General features: G+C 42.0%; 1 protein-coding gene across 1 annotated transcript in view; it reads right to left on the bottom strand.

Moving 5' to 3' along the window:
• The window catches only part of LOC106561862 (transient receptor potential cation channel subfamily M member 1), a 116,193-nt gene that overhangs the window by 86,442 nt on the left and 8,190 nt on the right, over positions 1 to 21,561 (bottom strand). Inside the window, exon 2 of the mRNA XM_082956655.1 lies at positions 2,544 to 2,620. Within this exon, the coding sequence (XP_082812781.1) occupies positions 2,544 to 2,620 (77 nt within the window). The remainder of the gene's footprint in view (positions 1 to 2,543; positions 2,621 to 21,561) is intronic.

A 21,561-nucleotide genomic window follows, 5' to 3' on the forward strand; every position in this document is an offset into this window, starting at 1 on the left:
GTATAGACAGTATGGACAGTATATATTGATGTGTATAGACAGTATATAATGGTGTGTATAGACAGTATGGACAGTATATATTGATGTGTATAGACAGTATATCATTGTGTGTATAGACAGTATGGACAGTATATACTGATGTGTATAGACAGTATATAATGGTGTGTATAGACAGTATGGACAGTATATATTGATGTGTATAGACAGTATATAATTGTGTGTACAGACAGTATGGACAGTATTTAATGGAATGTATAGAAGGTATATAAATGGTGTGTATAGACAACCAGTTGAAGTCAGAAGTTTACATACACCTTAGTTTAAAGTTTAAAGTTTTTTACAATTCCTGACATTTAATCCTAGTAAAAATTCCCTGTTTTAGGTCAGTTAGGATCACCACTTTATTTTAAGAATGTGAAATGTCAGAATAATCGTAGAGAGCATGATTTATTCCAGCTTTTATTTCTTTCATCACATTCCCAGTGGGTCAGAAGTTTAAATTCACTCAATTAGTATTTTGTAGCATTGCCTTTAAAATTGGTTAACTTGGATAAAACATTTCGGGTAGCCTTCCACAAGTTTCCCACAATATCTTGGGTGAATTTTGGCCAATTCCTCCTGATAAAGCTGGTGTAACTGAGTCAGGTTTGTAGGCCTCCTTGCTCGCACACGCTTTTTCAGTTCTTCTCACAAATGTATTTATAGGATTGAGGTCAGGGCTTTGTGATGGCCACTCCAATAACTTGACTTTCTTGTCCTTAAGCCATTTTGCCGCCACTTTGGAAGTATGCTTGGGGTCATTGTCCATTTGGAAGACCCATTTGCGACCAAGCTTTAACTTCCTGACTGATGTCTTGAGATATTGCTTCAACATATCCGCATAAATTTCCTGCCTCATGATGCCATCTATTTTGTGAAGTGCACCAGTCCCGCCTGCAGCAACGCACCCCCACAACATGATCCTGCCACTCCCGTGCTTCACTGTTGGGATGCTGTTCTTCGGCTTGCAAGCCTCCCCCTTTTTCCACCAAACATAACGATGGTCATTTTGGTCAAAAAGTTATATTTTTGTTTCATCAGACCAAAGGACATTTCTCCAAAAAGTACGATCTTTGTCCCTATGTGCAGTTGCAAACCGTAGTCTGGCTTTTTTATGGCGGTTTTGAAGCAGTGGCTTCTTCCTTGCTGAGCAGCCTTTCAGGTTATGTCGATATAGGACAAGTTTTACTATGGATATAGATAATTTGTACCTGTTTCCTCCAGCATCATCACAAGGTCCTTTGCTGTTGTTCTGGGATTGATTTGCACTTTTCGCACCAAAGTACATTCATTTCTAGGAGACAGAACGCGTCTTCTTCCTGAGCGGTGTGACGGCTGCGTGGTCCCATGGTGTTTATACTTGCGTACTATTGTTTGTACAGATTAATGTGGTACCTTCAGGCGTTTGGAAATTGCTCACAAGGGTGAACGAGACTTGTGGAGGTCTACAATTTTTTTCTGAGGTCTTGGCTGATTTCTTTGGATTTTCCCATGATGTCAAGCAAAGAGGCACTGAGTTTGATGGTAGGCCTTGAAATACATCCACAGGTACACCTCCAATTGATTCAAATGATGTCAATTAGCCTATCAGAAGCTTCTAAAGCCATTACATAACTTTCTGGAATTTTCCAAGCTGTTTAAAGGCACAGTCAACTTAGTGTATGTAAACTTCTGACCCACTGGAATTGTGATACAGTGAATTATAAGTAAAATAATCTGTCTGTAAGCAATTGTTGGAAAAATTGCTTGTGTCATGCACAAAGTAGATGTCCTAACTGACTTGCCAAAACTATAGTTTGTTAACAAGAAATTTGTGGAGTTGTTGAAAAATGAGTTTTAATGACTCCAACCTAAGTGTATGTAAACTTCCGACTGTATATAATGGTGTGTATGGACATTATATGATAGTGTGTATAGACAATATGTAATTGTGTTTATAGACCCTTATGGACAGTATATAACAGTGTATATAGACAGTATATACAGATGGTGTGTATAGACATGGAGAGTATATATTGGTCTGTATATTCAGTATAGACAGTATATATTGGTCTCTTTAGACAATATATAATGGCTTGTATAGACAGTATAGACATTATATAACAGTGTGCACTCCCTCCATCCCTCCATCTCCCCTCCATCTTCCCTAAATCTCCCTATCACCCCCTCCATCCCTTTACAACCCCTCCATTTCCCCTAAACCCCCTCCACCACTCCTCTATCCCCTCCATCTCCAATCCACCCCCTCCATCTCCCCTTCATCCCTTTCCATCTCCATCTCCAATCCACCCCCTCCATCTCCCCTCCATCTCCCCTCCACCCCCTCCATCTCCCCTCCATCTCCCCTCCACCCGCCATCTACCCTCCATCTCCAATCCACCCCCTCCTCTCCCCTCCACCTACCCTCCATCTCCAATCCACCCCCTCCTCTCCCCCTCCCCGCCCACTCAACAACACCTTTGACCTCCCCACCATAATTTGTGGTGTATGTCAATTCATCTTACCTTGTAGGGTCCTTGCTGGGGAATATGTGAATACATTCTCTCTTCTGAAAGATCCTCTCGATCCATGCTTTCTGGGCCTGAAAGAAGGTAGAAACATGTCAGTGATCATCATAACGTACAGAAGGAAGTCTCAACAGAACTAGAAGGGCTGAAGGAAGTAGAAACATGTCAGTGATCATCATAACGTACAGAAGGAAGTCTCAACAATACTAGAACCAGATCTAATGTGTTATATTCTCCTACATTAATTTCACATTTCCACAAACGTCAAAGTGTTTCCTTTCAAATGGTGTCAAGAATATACATATCCTTGCTTCAGGTCCTGAGCAACAGGCAGTTCGATTTGGGTATGTAATTTTAGGCAAAAATTGAAGAAAAGGGTCCGAACCTTAAGAGTTTCATTGATTCACATGAAGGGTTTAGTGTACAGTAGTGTGATGGCTACTAGGCCAGGCAGACTGAAGCAGCTGAGATCTGACAACTCATAACCCTTTACTAATACCTAATACCCATTAACACAAGATACCAGCTTTTAGCAAAGTTTCACTATCCAGTACCTTCTAAATCCTCTTAGCTCTGAGGCTGATAAAGGCTGATCACCATAATCCAGACTAAATGCTATGGACGGCTGAGGGACTAGGGGAAGTAAGTGGTGCAGGGCGGAGAAAACCCACCAAACACATCGCTAGTTATTTACAGGTTCTAGCTGTAGAACCATGTCTCATTCTGTTGAGGAAAATATATTTTCAACCTAGATTATGAACTGATTATATACAGCTCTGGAAAAAATTAAAAGACCGCTGCTACAAAAATATCAGTTTCTCTGGTTTTACTGTTTATAGGTATGTGTTCGGGTAAAATGATTTTTTTTGTTTTATTCTATAAACTACTGACGACATTTCTCCCAAATTCCAAATGAAAATATTGTAATTTAGAGTGTTTATTTGCAGAAAATGACAACTGGTCAAAGTTACAAAAAAGATGCAGTGTTGTCTGTACAGCACTTTGAGATATCAGCTGATGTAAAAAGGGCTATATAAATACATTTGATTTGATTTGTCAGACCTCAAATAATTCAAAGAAAATAACACAATACTAATGTTTTAACTTAGGAATAGTTCAGAAATCTAAATTTGGTGGAATAACCCTGATTTTAAATCACAGCTTTCACGCGTCTTGGCATGCTCTCCACCAGTCTTTCACACTAATGCTGGGTGACTTTATGCAACTCCTGGCGCAGAAATTCAAGCAGCTCGGCTTTGTTTGATGGCTTGTGACCATCCATCTTCCTCTTGATTACATTCCAGAGGTTTTCAATGGGGTTCAGGTCTGGAGATTGGGCTGGCCATGACAGGGTCTTGATCTGGTGGTCCTCCATCCACACCTTGATTGACCTGGCTGTGTGGCATGGAGCATTATTCTGCTGGAAAAACAAATCCTGGGGAACGTTGTCAGAGCAGAAGAAAGCAAGTTTTCTTCCAGGACAACCTTGTTCGTGGCTTGATTCATGCGTCCTTCACAAAGACAAATCTGCCCGATTCCAGCCTTGCTGAAGCACCCTCAGATCATCACAGATCCTCCACCAAATTACACAGTGGGTATGAGACACTGTGGCTTGTAGGCCTCTCCAGGTCTCACACCCACTGTGTAATTTGGAGCTGTATGTCTTGTATTATATCTGACTGTCTGTCCTAGAAACTGACCCTGAGTCTAGCAGCAGTGCTATGTATTATAGAATGAGGCTGGTTTGAAGGGTAGATAGAAGGGTCAGAAGATGAGGGCTAGTTTGAAGGGTAGATAGAAGGGTCAGAAGATGAGGGCTAGTTTGAAGGGCAGATAGAAGGGTCAGTTGATGAGGCTGGTTTGAAGGGTAGATAGAAGGGTCAGAGGATAAAGGAAAGATGCCTTAATGACATCATAACATGGCATGACTTGTTATGTCCGTGGTTATTAGATCAAACCAGTACCCAGTCTGACTCTGCTTGTCATTTCAATTGAGAGAAGGAGAGCCAATAAAATTCATTCAAACAAAAGCATTGCTCTGTCTCGATAGGTCACGTCGTTCTGTGAGACCGTCTGATGTGGTTCCAGAGAACTGGGCTAAAATAACATCCTCCAAAGTTGTGCACTATATATGGAATAGAATGCTATTTGGGACATAGAAGACGTGATCTGTCTGTCTAGGTCAGGGTTGATGCTGAAGACCAAAGGTTCATGTATTATATCTCCCATAGAGGGCTGGATACATGATACAGCACTGTCCATGTTTGCCCCAAAACACATTTTCAGCTACAGTAGTTTCAGAAGAATCCACAGTACTAAGTCGCCCCTATTGCTAAAAATCTAATTGTTGGATTATTTTTAATCCAACAAAACAAAAATAAATCATCCAGAATTGTATTACTTGCCATTAACAAAATTAATTTTAAAAAATTGGGCAAAGTATAGTACTAATGCTCCCACAATTTTAGTGCCCTTTCCAGCCAGATTATTTACGGTCCAAGAATCACAGCCTTTGCTAAAACACCACGAGACAGAGTTTCCAACTTCAAGCAAAGACATACAATTACCTTCCACATAATTATATTAGTTAGAAAGTCTTAAAAATAGTCTGTTTGGTGGTGTCTTGGGCCATTACATTAATACATTTGTATAGTAATAAGTCTTTCTTTGAGCTTCAGTGCTGACTTCAAAAATGTTGAACTGCTCAAAACAAAACTTAGCCTCTGCTACTTAGATTTCATATTTACAATGATAAATGAATTTGAGTATTCTAGTTAAAACCATCTCAACTACATCTGCTTAAATACAGATGATATGAATAATAGTCATATCATTATAATCTGTTCCATCAAGTCTGTATGAGTCCTGTAGTGCAGAGTAACATTCCATCAAGCCTGTATGAGTCCTGTAGTGCAGAGTAACATTCCATCAAGCCTGTATGAGTCCTGTAGTGCAGAGTAACATTCCATCAAGCCTGTATGAGTCCTGTAGTGCAGAGTAACATTCCATCAAGCCTGTATGAGTCCTGTAGTGCAGAGTGACATTCCATCAAGTCTGTATGAGTCCTGCAGTGCAGAGTAACATTCCATCAAGCCTGTATGAGTCCTGTAGTGCAGAGTAACATTCCATCAAGCCTGTATGAGTCCTGTAGTGCAGAGTGACATTCCATCAAGTCTGTATGAGTCCTGTAGTGCAGAGTAACATTCCATCAAGCCTGTATGAGTCCTGTAGTGCAGAGTGACATTCCATCAAGTCTGTATGAGTCCTGCAGTGCAGAGTAACATTCCATCAAGCCTGTATGAGTCCTGTAGTTCAGAGTAATGTTCCATCAAGCCTGTATGAGTCCTGTAGTGCAGCTTCACATCAACACCATCACCCAGCCACCCTGGACCCTCTCCAATTTGCATATCGCCCCAAGAGATCCACAGATGTCTGAATCTCTACTGCACCCAACACTGCCCTTTACCACAAACTGTTGTAAATGTCAGGTAGCCTAGTGGCTAGAGCGTTGGACCAGTAACCGAAAGGTTGTTGGATAAAATCCCCGAGCTGACAAGGTAAAAGTCAGTCGTTCTGCCCCTGAACAAGGCTGTTAACCCACTGTTCCCCCGGTAGGCTGTCATTGTAAATAACAATTTGTTCTTGCCTGGTTGAATAAAAAAATAATAAAACACCTGGACAAAAGCAACAGCTATGTGAAAGTGCTGTTCATGGACTACAGCTCAGTGTTCAACTCCATAGTGTCCTCCAAGCTCATAACTGGATCCTGGACTTCTTGAAGGGCCGCCCCTAGGGGGTGAGGGTAGGCAACAACACATCCGCCAAGCTGACCGTCAACAAGGGAGCCACTCAGGGGTGTGTGCTTAGTCCCCTGTGGCTCAGTTGGTAGAGCATGGTGTTTGCAATGCCAGCATGGTGTGTGCAACGCCAGGGTTGTGGGTTCGATTCCCACGGGGGGCCAGTACAAAAAAAAATTATGTATTCACTACTGTAAGTTGCTCTGGATAAGAGCGTCTGCTAAATGACTAAAATGTAAATGTAAATGTACTCCCTGTTCACCCACGACTCCAACACCAACATTAAGTTTGCCGACAACTCAACAGTGGTAGACCTTATCACCTACGGTGATGAGACAGCCTATAGAGAGGTGGTCAGAGAACTGGCAGTGTGGTGCCAGGACAACAACCTCTCCCTCAACATCAGCAAGACAAAGGAGCTGATTGTGGACTTCAGGAAACGGAGGGCTGAGCACACCCGGATTCACATCGACGAGGCTGTAGTAGAAAGAGTCGAGAGCTTCAAGTTCCTCGGTTTCCACATCACTAAGGTTGTATCGTGTTCCAAACACACCAACACGGGTCCTCAAAACGTTTTACAGCTGCACCATTGAGAACATCTTGACTGGCTCCATCACCGCTTCCTAAGCTAAGATATGGAATTGTTTTAAGATGGCCATACCATGGATCATTTGGCTATTTTATTTAGAATTGTAGGACCACTTTAGGTATAAATTATATAATTTTTGAAACTTGTTTGATAATACAGTGCCTTCGGATTTAGACCAATTTACTTTTTCTCCATTTTGTTACAGCCTTATTCTAAAATTGAGTTTTTTTTAAATGTCCTCATAAATCTTCAAAACACCCCATAATGACAAGCTGAAAACAGGTTTCTAGAATTTTAGCAAAATTATTTTTTTTAATTAACAGAAATATCTTACTTACATAAGTATTCAACCCCTTTGCTATGAGTCCCGAAATTGAGATCAGGTGCATCCTGTTTCCTGTGGAAATTCAATTGATTTGACATGATTTGGAAAGGCACACACCTGTCTAAATAAGGTCCCACAGTTGATAGTGCTTGTCAGAGCCAAAACCAAGCCATGAGGTCAAAGGAATTATCATTAGAGCTCCGAGACAGGATTGTGTCAAGGCACAGATCTGGGGAGGAGTACGAAAAATCTTCTGCAGCATTGAAGTTCCACAAGAACACAGTGGCCTCCATCATTCTAAAATGGAAGAAGTTTGGAACCACCAAGACTCTTCCTAGAGCTGGCCTCCCGGTTAAACTGAGCAATTGGGGGAGAAGAGCCTTGGTCAGAGCTCTAGAGTTCCTCTTTGGAGACAGGAGAACCTTCCAGAAGGACAACCATCTCTGCATCACCCACCAATCAGGCCTTTATGGTAGAGTGGCCAGACGGAAACCCTCCTCAGTAAAAGGCACATCCAGGCTGTATCACACCCGGCCGTAATTGGGAGTCCTATGGGGTCAGCGCACTATTGGCCCAGCATCGTCCGGGTTTGGCCGGGGTAAGCCGTCATTGTAAATAAGAATTTGACCTTAACTGACTTGCCTAGATAAATAAAGGTTAAATAAAAAATAAATACAAAAATGTAATGACAGCCCACTTGGAGTTTCCAAAAATCCTGATATTTCTCTTAAACTTACAGATTGATGGAGATTTTTTGAAGTGATGTTACTTAGATTGATGCTTAGTTGCGTCACCAGACTCTAAATAGTTAACCAAATAGTTAAATATTAAATAGTTAACCAAATAGTTAAATATTAAATAGTTAACCCAATAGTTGCTTGGACAGTCTTTATTGATCCTTTTTGCACTAACTATTTTTACTCATCACATACACTGCTGCTACTACTACTTTATTATCTGTTACTTTATTCCTAGTTATGTGTACATATCTACCTCCATTACCTCGTACCCCTGCACTTCGCCTCGGTACTGGTACCCAGTCTATATAGACACGTTATTACCTGGTACCCAGTCTATATAGACACGTTATTACCTGGTACCCATGTATATAGCCAAGTTATTACCTGGTACCCATGTATATAGCCAAGTTATTACCTGGTACCCAGTCTAGATAGACAAGTTATTACCTGGTACCCATGTATATAGCCAAGTTATTACCTGGTACCCAGTCTAGATAGACACGTTATTACCTGGTACCCAGTCTATATAGACACGTTATTACCTGGTACCCAGTCTATATAGACACGTTATTACCTGGTACCCAGTCTAGATAGACACGTTATTACCTGGTACCGAGGTGAAGTGGAGGGTTACCTGGTAATAACTTGGCTATCCAGTCTATATAGACACGTTATTACCTGGTACCCGTGTATATAGCCAAGTTATTACCTGGTACCTGTATATATAGCCAAGTTATTACCTGGTACCCATGTATATAGCCAAGTTATTACCTGGTACCCATGTATATAGCCAAGTTATTACCTGGTACCCGTGTATATAGCCAAGTTATTACCTGGTACCCATGTATATAGCCAAGTTATTACCTGGTACCTGTGTATATAGCCAAGTTATTACCTGGTACCCATGTATATAGCCAAGTTATTACCTGGTACCCGTGTATATAGCCAAGTTATTACCTGGTACCTGTGTATATAGCCAAGTTATTACCTGGTACCAGTGTATATAGCCAAGTTATTACCTGGTACCAGTGTATATAGCCAAGTTATTACCTGGTACCAGTGTATATAGCCAAGTTATTACCTGGTACCAGTGTATATAGCCAAGTTATTACCTGGTACCCATGTATATAGCTAAGTTATCGTTGCTCATTGTGTATCTATTATTGCATGTATTATTGTGTGTAATTCCGATAATTTTTCTAGTATTTCTAAATTTTCTTTCTCTCTGCATTGTTGGGAAGTAAATAAGCATTTCACTGTTAGTCCAGACTTGCTGTTTACGATGCATGTGATGAATAAAACTGGATTTGAGAGTTACCGGACAGTATGTCTGGGGAAAGCAGTTCTGCGAGTGGAGTCGCACGCACTCTCCCTCACACACCCGCTTCCCCTTTTCTCTCTCTCCAGTACAGCAGTAAAAACCCTGCTAATGGTCCAGTGTGGCCACCAGAGGCTGCATCAGGTTATAGACTTTGATTATTTCTAATGGCTGCAGTGCTCATGTGATTAAGTCACTCTGAAATGTGCTTGACAGCAGTTCACTATATATCACGGTTTGTGTGCCACGGTAACGGTAACGGTTTTGCTATCTTTATATTTAAGAAAATAATAAAAACACATCACCCTTTAAACAATGAACTCTTTATTTTGCCTAAAGACAAATAAAACTTTCCATTCAGAAAAATGGCAGCATGACTGACTAGGCCTGGTTTCTGTCTCTACTGTAGGAAATCAAGGGGAGAAAAACATACAAATGTAAAGTGTTTCTTAGCTTTGACAACCTGTAGGTGCTTTGCCTTCTCATTTTTACATGTAATATTGCCCATACAAGTATGTACCCTGTTTATTTAAAATAAACAAAGTGCAACATAAAGTCAGCTACCTATTCCTTTACATAGTGAACCGTCACAGTGAGGTAGCTTTGAGTTACTCTGGAGAGCCAACTATCAGTGGAAAGAGCTAGATAGGGTGTCTGTGTCAATTCCTTTTCAATGTCTCTCTGTGATGTTTCATAGAGTTTGGTAATTACTTTGCTGCTGAAATGTGTGCTGGAGGGGACATTGTAACGTGGTTAAAAGAAATTCATCAGGTGATGAAATCCCGAGTCATTAACCACCGAATAGTGCTGCAAATCTTTGGTTATGAATTCTCCCAATGTTTCGTTATTTATTTATGTTTTTATGAATTTGTCGCAAATTGTTGTTGGAAGGCAGCAGCAAGAGATTGATGCGTTTTCGCTAACGAGTGGACTCCTTGCTCCACCTGCAAGGGATACTGCCGGGTGATGGCCACGTAAATGACACATGTTAGAAGTGTTTCCACTTGAGTAGCCAACAGTGGCAAAGCAATGCTGGCAGACTGTACTTTGTTTACGGTCTTTTTACCCTCGTCATTGTATTAAACGCTGAATCCAAAATGTTCCCACACAGCAGATTTGAAAGACGGCGGTGCCTCTTCAAATTTGCTTCTCGCTGTCTCGCTGGCGCTCGCCATTGTCACGTTGGAGCTGAGAGAATATTTGTTTAGTTTCCCCTCTCTTCATGGGGCCCATTTAGGGAGGTTTCCTACTGAGACGTCATTGCAAGTTGTCCATAGTTTTTTTTTTTAGGGGAGGGGGTTGCAGTCACCACATTTTGAGACATTGCTGTGCAGTAAAGTTTGTCAGCCCTCAGGAGCCCCCTAACGGCCTGGGGCCCCAAGCAGTTGCCTGCCTTGCCTGTTCACAAGCTGCATATCTGGTTCTGTGGATCTGAATGTACAATGTGTGTGTAGTCTGCAGTGCAATAAGCAAGATTTGGAAATTATAGGAAAACAACAGGCGTGTCGTAATTCCGCCCCCCAACCCCTCTATTATGCTGCTGCTAGTCTCTGTTTCTCATATATGCATAGTCACTTTAACTATACATTCATGTACATACTACCTCAATTGGGCCGACCAAACAGTGCTCCCGCACATTGGCTATCCGGGCTATCTGCATTGTGTCCCACCCACCACCCGCCTACCCCTCTTTTACGCTACTGCTACTCTCTGTTCATCATATATGCATAGTCACTTTAACCATATCTACATGTACATATTACCTCAATCAGCCTGACTAACCGGTGTCTGTATGTAGCCTCGCTACTGTATATAGCCTGTCTTTTTACTGTTGTTTTATTTCGTTACTTACCTATTGTTCACCTAATACCTTTTTTGCATTATTGGTTAGAGCCTGTAAGTAAGCATTTCACTCTAAGGTCTACAACTGTTGTATTCGGCGCACTTGACAAATAAAGTTTGATTTGTTTCGACGTGTGCGTCTTGAACCGTAGGGGGCATACCAAACAGTTCGACAACATACAGTGTACCGTTGCATCCCCCCTAACTAATCACTCATCCCTAGTGTAAAGACATCATCACCTCACTAAGTAGATAACTGAAGGTCTGGGAGGGTGTAAAGACATCTTGTATCACTGTATCGTCACCTCACTAAGTAGATAACTGAAGGTCTGGGAGGGTGTAGAGATGCCCTGTAACTAATCACTGTATCGTCACCTCACTAAGTAAGTATCTTGTGGCTCAGTTGGTGATGATGCCAGGATGTTGGTATTCCCACTGGGGCCATCCATATGAGCATGTATGACTTTACATCACTTTTGATAAAACGCATCTAGTAAATGGCATACATATATTATCATCTTTGTTACAAATATCAACATTGATGTTAGGGTAGATAGCGGCAGGTAGCCTAGTGGTTAGAGCGTTGGACTAGTAAGCGCAAGGTTGCAAGATCGAATCCACGAGTTGACAAGGTAAAAATCTTTCGTTCTGCCCCTGAACAAGGCAGTTAAACCCACTGTTCCTAGGATGTCATTAAAAAAAAAAGTTCTTATTAACTGACTTGCCTGGTTAAATAAAGGTAAGATAAAATAGAAGGGTTATCCTTAAAATACAGTAACTATGCACACACTAAACTTGTTTTACAGCCCAGCTGCTCAAATAAAGAGAGACAGAGGAGAAAGGAATACAGCCCAGCTGCTCAAATGAAAATGGCTGTTGACATTGTGACCGTTAATCCTGGATTGTGTGTTTTCAGACATTGTGTAGAGTTTTTATTACATTAGGTCATGACATCTAGTTTTGGTGCCAGAAGATACCTGTATGTATAGTCATGATGTGCTGTAGCGAAAGTATTGCTGTAACAGTCCCTGCACTGTATGTATAGTCATGATGTGCTGTAGCGGAAGTATTGCTGTAACAGTCCCTGCACTGTAGTATAGTCATGATGTACTATATGAAGAGAAAGTAGTGATGCATGTACTGTATCTGTAAATAGAGTACATTTCCTGGGGATTGCACGCTACTTTTAATCTGTGGATACCAGAGTCAGGGGAACTAGTTGGTACTAGAGTACTGTTTTCTCAGCACCTTCAAGATAGGAAGCTGTACTTATTCCAGATATGCGTCTCCTGGCTGAGGTCCACATCCAAATCCTGATAGGCTTTATGATATGTTGTAAATTAGAATGATTTGAGTTTTCACCACACGCTCAATAAATTTGACAAATATGAAATTCATATTTTTTCTTCGTGTGCAAATTATTTTTGGATTCCCTCCAGATATCCTGGCCTATGTGGACATCTTGTTTTGGAAAAAAACAATCCTTGAGGCTATCGGCATCTTTCAATGCTTCCTATCAAAACATCCAATAGGATCATAATGGACCTTCCTGGACTATGATCAATTTCCACCACTGCACCCCTCTACAAGCTTGAACCAGAAAATGGCTGATCATTCTTCAGCTATAGATGAGCTTAATTTTTTTATTTCTTTAACTTCTCTATGGTATGGGGCAGTATGTTGACGTCCGGATGAAAGGCGTGCCCAAATTAAACTGCCTGCTACTCAGACTCAGAAGGTAGGATATGCATATTATTAGTAGATTTGGATGGAAAACACTCTGAAGTTTCTAAAACTGTTTGAATGATGTCTGAGTATAACAGAACTCATATGGCAGGCAAAACCATGAGAAAAATCCAACCAGGAAGTGGGAAATATGTTTTTTCAAGTGATTGCCTTTACAGTATACAGTGACTTAGGGTTCATTTTGCACTTCCTAAGGCTTCCACTAGATGCCAACAGTCTTTAGAAAGTTGTTCCAGGCTTCTATGGTGAACAGAGAGCAAACAAAGGAAATTGGAAGTTGTTGACTCAGGAAAGGACATGACTTCATTGGTGCGCATTCACGTGAGAGTAAGCTGTGTTCCATTACATTTTTCAAGACATTGGAATCATCCGGTTGGAATATTATTTGAAGTTTTATGTTAAAAAGGCCCTAAAGATTGATGCTATACATCGTTTGACATGTTTCTACGAATGTAAATAGAACCTTTTTTGACTTTTCATCGTGAAATATTCGGCGTGCTTCCTACATTTGGAGTAGCTTACTGAACGCGCAAACAAGGAGGTATTTGGACATAAATTATGGACTTTGTCGAACAAAACAACATTTATTGTGGACCTAGGATTCCTGGGAGTGCATTCTGATGAAGATCATCAAAGGTAACTGAATATTTCTAATGCTATTTATGATTTCAGATGACTCCAAAATGGCGGGTATCTGTATTGCCTGCTGTTGTTGTCTGAGCGCTGTACTCAGATTATTGCAAAGTGTGCTTTCCCCATGAAGCTTTTTTGAAATCTGTCACAGCGGTTGCGTTAAGGAGATGTTTATCTATAATTCTTTGAATGACAGTTTAATATTTTATCAATATTTTATGATGAGTATTTCTATAAATTGATGTGCTCATTCACCGGAAGTTTTTGAAGGAAAAACATTTCTGAACATTACAGGCCAATGTAAAATGGGCTTTTTGGATACAAATATTAACTTTATCGAGCAAAACATTCATGTATTGTGTAACATGAAGTCCTATGAGTGCCATCTGATGAAGATCAAAGGTAGTGCTTAATTTTAGCTGTATTTCTATTTTTTGTGACACCTCTTCTTGCTAGGAAAATGGCTGTGTGGTTTTTCTTGTCAAGGTGATGTCCTAACATAATCTAATGTTTTGCTTTTGCCGTAAAGCCTTTTTGAAATCAGACAATGTGGTTGGATTAATGAGAGTCTTATCTATAAAATGGTGTATAACACTTGTATGTGTGAGAAATTTGAATTATGAGATTTTGGTGGTTTTGAATTTGCCGCCCTGCTATTTCACTGGCTGTTGAATAGTGTGTCCCACAGGTGGGATGGTCGTGTCCCGCAGGTGGGATGGTCACGTCCCACATACCCAAGAGAGGTTAACTAGAGAAGTCAGTTATGAACAAATTCTTATTTACAATGACAGCCTACCGGGGAAAAGTGTGTTAACTTCCTTGTACAGGGCAGAATGACCGATTTTTACTTTATCAGCTCAGGGATTCGATCCAGCAACCTTTCACATACTGGCCCAACGGTCTAACCACTAGGCTACCTGCCACCCCAAAAATTGATATAAATGGATGTGTATCGGAATCAGAAAGAAGGAGAAGAATCATTCATGGAGTGCCTGCCTTCTGCCCCCGCGTCCGGACTTATGACTTTCAAAACAATTTGAGCCCATGTACCAGCTGCCTTCTGCGTGGGCTTGGGTGTTCCCTCCATGGATGTGGATCTCCCTCCAGCTACCTATACTGGATGGAAGCAGGGTGAACAGGCAAGGGCTTGGGGGTTATTATCCTTGATGATCTTTTTGGCCTTCCTTTGACATTGGGTGGTGTAGGTGTCCTGGAGGGCAGGTAGTTTGCCCCCGGTGATGTGTTATGCAGACCTCACTACTATCTGGAGAGCCTTGCAGTTGTGGGCAGTGCAGTTGCCGTACCAGGCAGTGATACAGCCCGACAGGATGCTCTCGATTGTGCACCTGTAAAACTTAGTGAGGGTTTTTGGGGACAAGACAAATTTGTTCAGCATCCTGAGGTTGAAGAGGCGCCTGTTGCGCCTTCTTCCCCACACTCTCTGTGTGCGTGGACCATTTCAGTTTGTCCGTGATATGCACACCGAGTAACTTAAAACTTTCCACCTTCTCCACTACTGTCCCGTCAATGTAGATAGGGGGCTGCTCCCTCTGCTGTTTCCTGAAGTCAACAATCATCTCCTTTGTTTTGCTGACATTGAGTGAGAAGTTATTTTCCTGTCACCACACTCCGAGGGCCCTCACCTCCCCCCTGTAGACTGTCTCGTTGTTGTTGGTAATCAAGCCTACCACTGTTGTGTCGTCTGCAAACTTGATGATTGAGTTGGAGGCGTGCATGGCCACGCAGACGTGGGTGAAAAGGGAGTACAGGAATTCCAGGACCTAGTTGCACAGGGCGGGGTAAAGACCCAGGGACTCAAGCTTAATGATGAGTTTGGAGGGCACAATGGTGTTGAATGCTGAGATGTAGTCAATGAACAGCATTCTTACACAGGCATTTCTCTTGTCCAGATGGGATGGGGCAGTGCGCAGTGTTATGGCGATTGCATTGTCTGTGGACCTATTGGGCCGGTAAGCAAATTTGAAGTGGGTCTAGGATGCCAGGTAAGGTGGAGGTGATCCTTGACTAGTCTCTCAAAGCACTTCATGATAACAGAAGTGAGTGCTACAGGGCGAAAGTAATTTAGTTCAGTTAGCTTCAATTTTTTTGGTACAGGAACAATGGTGGCCATCTTGAAGCATGTGGGGACAGCACACTCGGATAGGGATTGATAGAATATGTCCGTAAACACACCAGCTAACTTGTCTGCGCATGCTCTGAGGACGCGGCTAGGGATGTCATCTGGGCCGGCAGCCTTGCGAGGTTCAACACATTTAAATATTTTACTCACGTCGGATACAGAGAAGGAGAGCCCACAGTCTTTGGTAGCGGGCTGCGTCTGTGGCACTGTATTGTCCTTAAAGCGCGCAAATACGTTTTTTTATTTGTCTGCAAGCAAGACGTAGATGTCTACAACGGGCCTGGATTTCTTTTTGTAATCCGTAATTGTCTGTAGACCCTGCCACACACGTCTCGTGTTTGAGCCGTTGAATGGAGACTCCACTTTGTCTCTATACTGGCACTTTGCTTGTTTGATTGACTTATGGAGAGAATAACTACACTGTGTTCGGCCATATTCCCAGTTGCCTTGCCATGATTAAATTCGGTGTTAACCTGTTAGGGCTAGGGGGCAGTATTGACACGGCTGGATAAAAAAACATACCCGATTTAATCTGGTTACCACTCCTACCCAGTAACTAGAATATGCATATACTTATTAGATATGGATAGAAAACACCCTAAAGTTTCTAAAACTGTTTGAATGGTGTCTGTGAGTATAACAGAACTCATATGGCAGGCAAAAACCTGAGAGATTCCTTTACAGGAAATGGCCTGTCTGACCATTTATTGGCTTTCTTTGACATCTCTTTCCAAAACAAAGGATCTCTGCGGTAACGTGACACTTCCCACGGCTCCCATAGGCTCTTAGAGCCCAGGAAAAAGCTGAATGTCGTCATTCCAGCCCCAGGCTGAAACACATTATCGCCTTTGTCAAGTGGCCGATCAGGGGACAGTGGGCTTAGGCGTGTGCACTGGTCGCCCCCGTCTTTCTTTTTTTTCCTCTATTTACCAAAACGCAGATTCCCGGTCGGAATATTATCGCTTTTTTACGAGATAAATTGCATAAAAATTGATTTTAACCTGTTGGGGCTAGGGGGCAGTATTTTCACGGCTGGATAAAAAAACGTACCCGAATTAATCTGGTTACTAATCCTACCCAGTAACTAGAATATGCATATACTTATTATATATGGATAGAAAACACCCTAAAGTTTCTAAAACTGTTTGAATGGTGTCTGTGAGTATAACAGAACTCATTTGGCAGGCAAAACCCTGAGACATTTTCTGACAGGAAGTGGATACCTGATGTGTTGAATTACCTTTAAGCCTATGCCATTGAAACACACAGGGGTTGATTAATGTTTTGGCACTTCCTATTGCTTCCACTAGATGTCACCAGCCTTTACAAAGTGTTTTGAGTCTTTTACTGTGAGATCTGACCGAACAAGAGCCATGGAACGGTGATGGCCGATTAGACTCTGGCGCGCGAGTTCATGTTGGGTACCCTCGTTCCAATACGTTATAAAAGAGAATGCATTCGTCCACCTTGAATATTATTAATGTTCTGGTTAAAAAAGGCACTAATGATTTATGCTATACAACGTTTGACATGTTTGAACGAACGTAAATATATTTTTTCCCCTCGTTCATGACGAGAAGTCCGGCTGGCTTAGATCATGTGCTAACAACACGGATCTTTTTGGATATAAATGATGAGCTTTTTTGAACAAAACTACATTCGTTATGGACCTGGGATTTCGGGAAGTGACATCTAATGAAGAGAATCAAAGGTAATGGATTATTTACATAGTATTTTCGATTTTAGATCTCTCCAACATGGCCGTTTGTCTGTATCGCAACGCGTATTTTTCTGGGCGCAGTGCTCAGATTATTGCAAAGTGTGATTTCCCAGTAAGGTTATTTTTAAATCTGGCAAGTTGATTGCGTTCAAGAGATGTAAATCTATAATTCTTTAAATGACAATATAATATTTTACCAATGTTTTCTAATTTTAATTATTTAATTTGTGACGCTGACTTGACTGCCGGTTATTGGAGGGAAACGATTTCCTCAACATCAATGCCATAGTAAAACGCTGTTTTTGGATATAAATATGAACTTGATAGAACAAAAAATGCATGCATTGTCTAACATAATGTCCTAGGAGTGTCATCTGATGGAGATTGTAAAAGGTTAGTGCATCATTTTAGCTGGTTTTATGGTTTTGGTGACCCTGTCTTTGAATTGACAAAACATTACACACAACTCTTGTAAATGTACTGTCCTAACTTACTCTAAATTTATGCTTTCGCCGTAAAACCTTTTTGAAATCGTAAAACGTGGTTAGATTAAGGAGATGTTTATCTTTCAAAGGGTGTAAAATAGTTGTATGTTTGAAAAATTTGAATTTTGACATTTATTTGGATTCAAATTTGCCGCTCTTGAAATGCACCTGCTGTTGATGGAGTGCACCACGGGTGGCACGCTAGCGTCCCACCTAGCCCATAGAGGTTAACCTGTTAGGGCTAGGGGGCAGTATTGACACGGCTGGATAAAAAAACATACCCGATTTAATCTGGTTACCACTCCTACCCAGTAACTAGAATATGCATATACTTATTACATATGGATAGAAAACACCCTAAATTTTCTAAAACTGTTTGAATGGTGTCTGTGAGTATAACAGAACTCATTTGGCAGGCAAAACCCTGAGACATTTTCTGACAGGAAGTGGATACCTGATGTGTTGTATTACCTTTAAACCTATCCCATTGAAAAACACAGGGGCTGAGGAATATTTTGGCACTTCCTATTGCTTCCACTAGATGTCACCAGCCTTTACAAAGTGTTTTGAGTCTTCTGGAGGGAGATCTGACCGAACAAGAGCCATGGAACGATGATGGCCCATTAGACACCTGGCGCGCGAGTTCATGTTGGGTACCCTCGTTCCAATACGTTATAAAAGAGTATGCATTCGTCCACCTTGAATATTATTCATGTTCTGGTTAAAAAAGGCCCTAATGATTTATGCTATACAACGTTTGACATGTTTGAACGAACGTAAATATATTTTTTCCCCTCGTTCATGACGAGAAGTCCGGCTGGCTTAGATCATGTGCTAACAAGACGGAGATTTTTGGACATAAATGATGAGCTTTTTTTAACAAAACTACATTCGTTATGGACCTGTGATACCTGGAAGTGACATCTGATGAAGAGAATCAAAGGTAATGGATTATTTACATAGTATTTTCGATTTTAGATCTCCCCAACATGACGTCTAGTCTGTATCGCAACGCGTATTTTTCTGGGCGCAGTGCTCAGATTATTGCAAAGTGTGATTTCCCAGTAAGGTTATTTTTAAATCTGGCAAGTTGATTGGGTTCAAGAGATGTAAATCTATAATTCTTTAAATGACAATATAATATTTTACCAATGTTTTCTAATTTTAATTATTTAATTTGTGGTGTTGACTTGACTGCCGGTTATTGGAGGGAAACGATTTCCTCAACATCAATGCCATAGTAAAACGCTGTTTTTGGATATAAATATGAACTTGATAGAACTAAAAATGCATGCATTGTCTAACATAATGTCCTAGGAGTGTCATCTGATGGAGATTGTAAAAGGTTAGTGCATCATTTTAGCTGGTTTTATGGTTTTGGTGACCCTGTCTTTGAATTGACAAAACATTACACACAACTCTTGTAAATGTACTGTCCTAACATACTCTAAATTTATGCTTTCGCCGTAAAACCACGCAGTCGCAGTCGCACCACGCTTCGCTCCACAGGTAATACTCCACTTCGCTACATTACAACGGCTTGATTTGTTTGATCTGAGCAATTCTTCTTAGCTAGCTACATAGCCGTCTTTGTATCAAAGATAATTGTGTAGTTTAGAGTAACTGAGTAATTATCGAGGCTAGCTATCTTCGTCCTCCTAACGTAGTCAACACTGCTAGCTGCTAGCTAGCTAGTCATCACTGTTAGCTAGCCAACTTCTACCGACTAACAGCACCGCAGAAACTATTACATTACAACGCAACGACTTGATTAGTGTGGTGTTAGTGTTAGTTAGCCTGCTACATAGTTGTCTGTGCTGTCTCTGTATCTAAGATAATTGTGTAGTTTGAGTTTGAGTATTATCGAGGTGTGCTAGCCAGCCGCGACGCGGCGCCAGACTTACTCAACACACCTAGTCATCATTAACCCACTGCCAGATAGCCATCCGTTACCGACTAGCAGCGCTGTAGTTACTAATACTTCACAACGGAACGATTTGACTAGTGCAGTGTTACCTAGCGAGCTACCTAGTTGTCTTTGTCATAGCTTGATAATTGTTAATTGATAATTGTTAGCTAGCCAGCCATCGAGGTTAGCTAGCCAGCTATTTCCGTCCCCCGCGACGCCATTTTTCCTAACCTAGCCAACTATTACCGACGAGCAGCATTGTTGAAACTAAATACACTACAAGGAACGTCTTGATTAGTGTTATGTTAGCTAGCTAGCTACAAAGTTGCTTTGTATCATGACAAGGTGTAGTACTGAAACTACCGAGGTTACCTAGCCAGCTACACGTTCAAAGTCAACAACGCAGCCACTGCTAGCTAGCCTACTCCACCAGCCAGCAGTACTGTATCATTTTAGTCAATAACATTTTTGCAACGTAAGCTTAACTTCCTGAACATTCGAGACGTGTAGTCCACTTGTCACTCCAATCTCATTTGCATTAGCGTAGCCTCTTCTGTAGCTTGTCTACTATGTGTCTGCCTATCCCTGTTCTCTCTCCTCTGCACAGGCCATACAAACGCGCCACACCGCGTGGCCGCTGCCGCTCTAACCTGGTGGTCCCAGCGCGCACGACCCACGTGGAGTTCCAGGTCTCCGGCAGCCTCTGGAACTGCCGGTCTGCGGCCAACAAGGCTGAGTTCATCTCAGCCTATGCTACCCTCCAGTCCCTAGACTTCCTGGCGCTGACGGAAACATGGATCACCACAGATAACACTGCTACTCCTACTGCTCTCTCCTCGTCTGACTACGTGTTCTCGCATACCCCTAGAGCATCGAGCCAGCGGGGTGGTGGCACTGGAATCCTCATCTCTCCCAAGTGGACATTCTCTCTTTCTCCCCTGACCCATCTGTCTATCTCCTCATTTGAATTCCATGCTGTCACAGTTACCAGCCCTTTCAAGCTTAACATCCTTATCATTTATCGCCCTCCAGGTTCCCTTGGAGAGTTCATCAATGAGCTTGACGCCTTGATAAGTTCCTTTCCTGAGGATGGCTCACCTCTCACAGTTCTGGGTGACTTTAACCTCCCCACGTCTACCTTCGACTCATTCCTCTCTGCCTCCTTCTTTCCACTCCTCTCCTCTTTCGACCTCACCCTCTCACCTTCCCCCCCTACTCACAAGGCAGGCAATACGCTTGACCTCATCTTTACTAGATGCTGTTCTTCCACTAATCTCATTGCAACTCCCCTCCAAGTCTCCGACCACTACCTTGTATCCTTTTCCCTCTCGCTCTCATCCAACACTTCTCACTCTCCCCCTACTCGGATGGTATTGCGCCGTCCCAATCTTCGCTCTCTCTCTCCCGCTACTCTCTCCTCCTCCATCCTATCATCTCTTCCCTCTGCTCAAACCTTCTCCAACCTATTTCCTGATTCTGCCTCCTCAACCCTCCTCTCCTCCCTCTCTGCATCCTTTGATTTCCTCTGTCCCCTATCCTCCAGGCCGGCTCGGTCCTCCCCTCCTGCTCCGTGGCTCGACGACTCACTGCGAGCTCACAGAACAGGGCTCCGGGCAGCCGAGCGGAAATGGAGGAAAACTCGCCTCCCTGCGGACCTGGCATCCTTTCACTCCCTCCTCTCTACATTTTCCTCTTCTGTCTCTGCTGCTAAAGCCACTTTCTACCACTCTAAACTCCAAGCATCTGCCTCTAACCCTAGGAAGCTCTTTGC

This window comes from Salmo salar, chromosome 10, assembly GCF_965601325.2.
Source record: "Salmo salar chromosome 10, fSalSal1, whole genome shotgun sequence".
NCBI classification, from domain to species: Eukaryota; Metazoa; Chordata; class Actinopteri; order Salmoniformes; family Salmonidae; genus Salmo; species Salmo salar.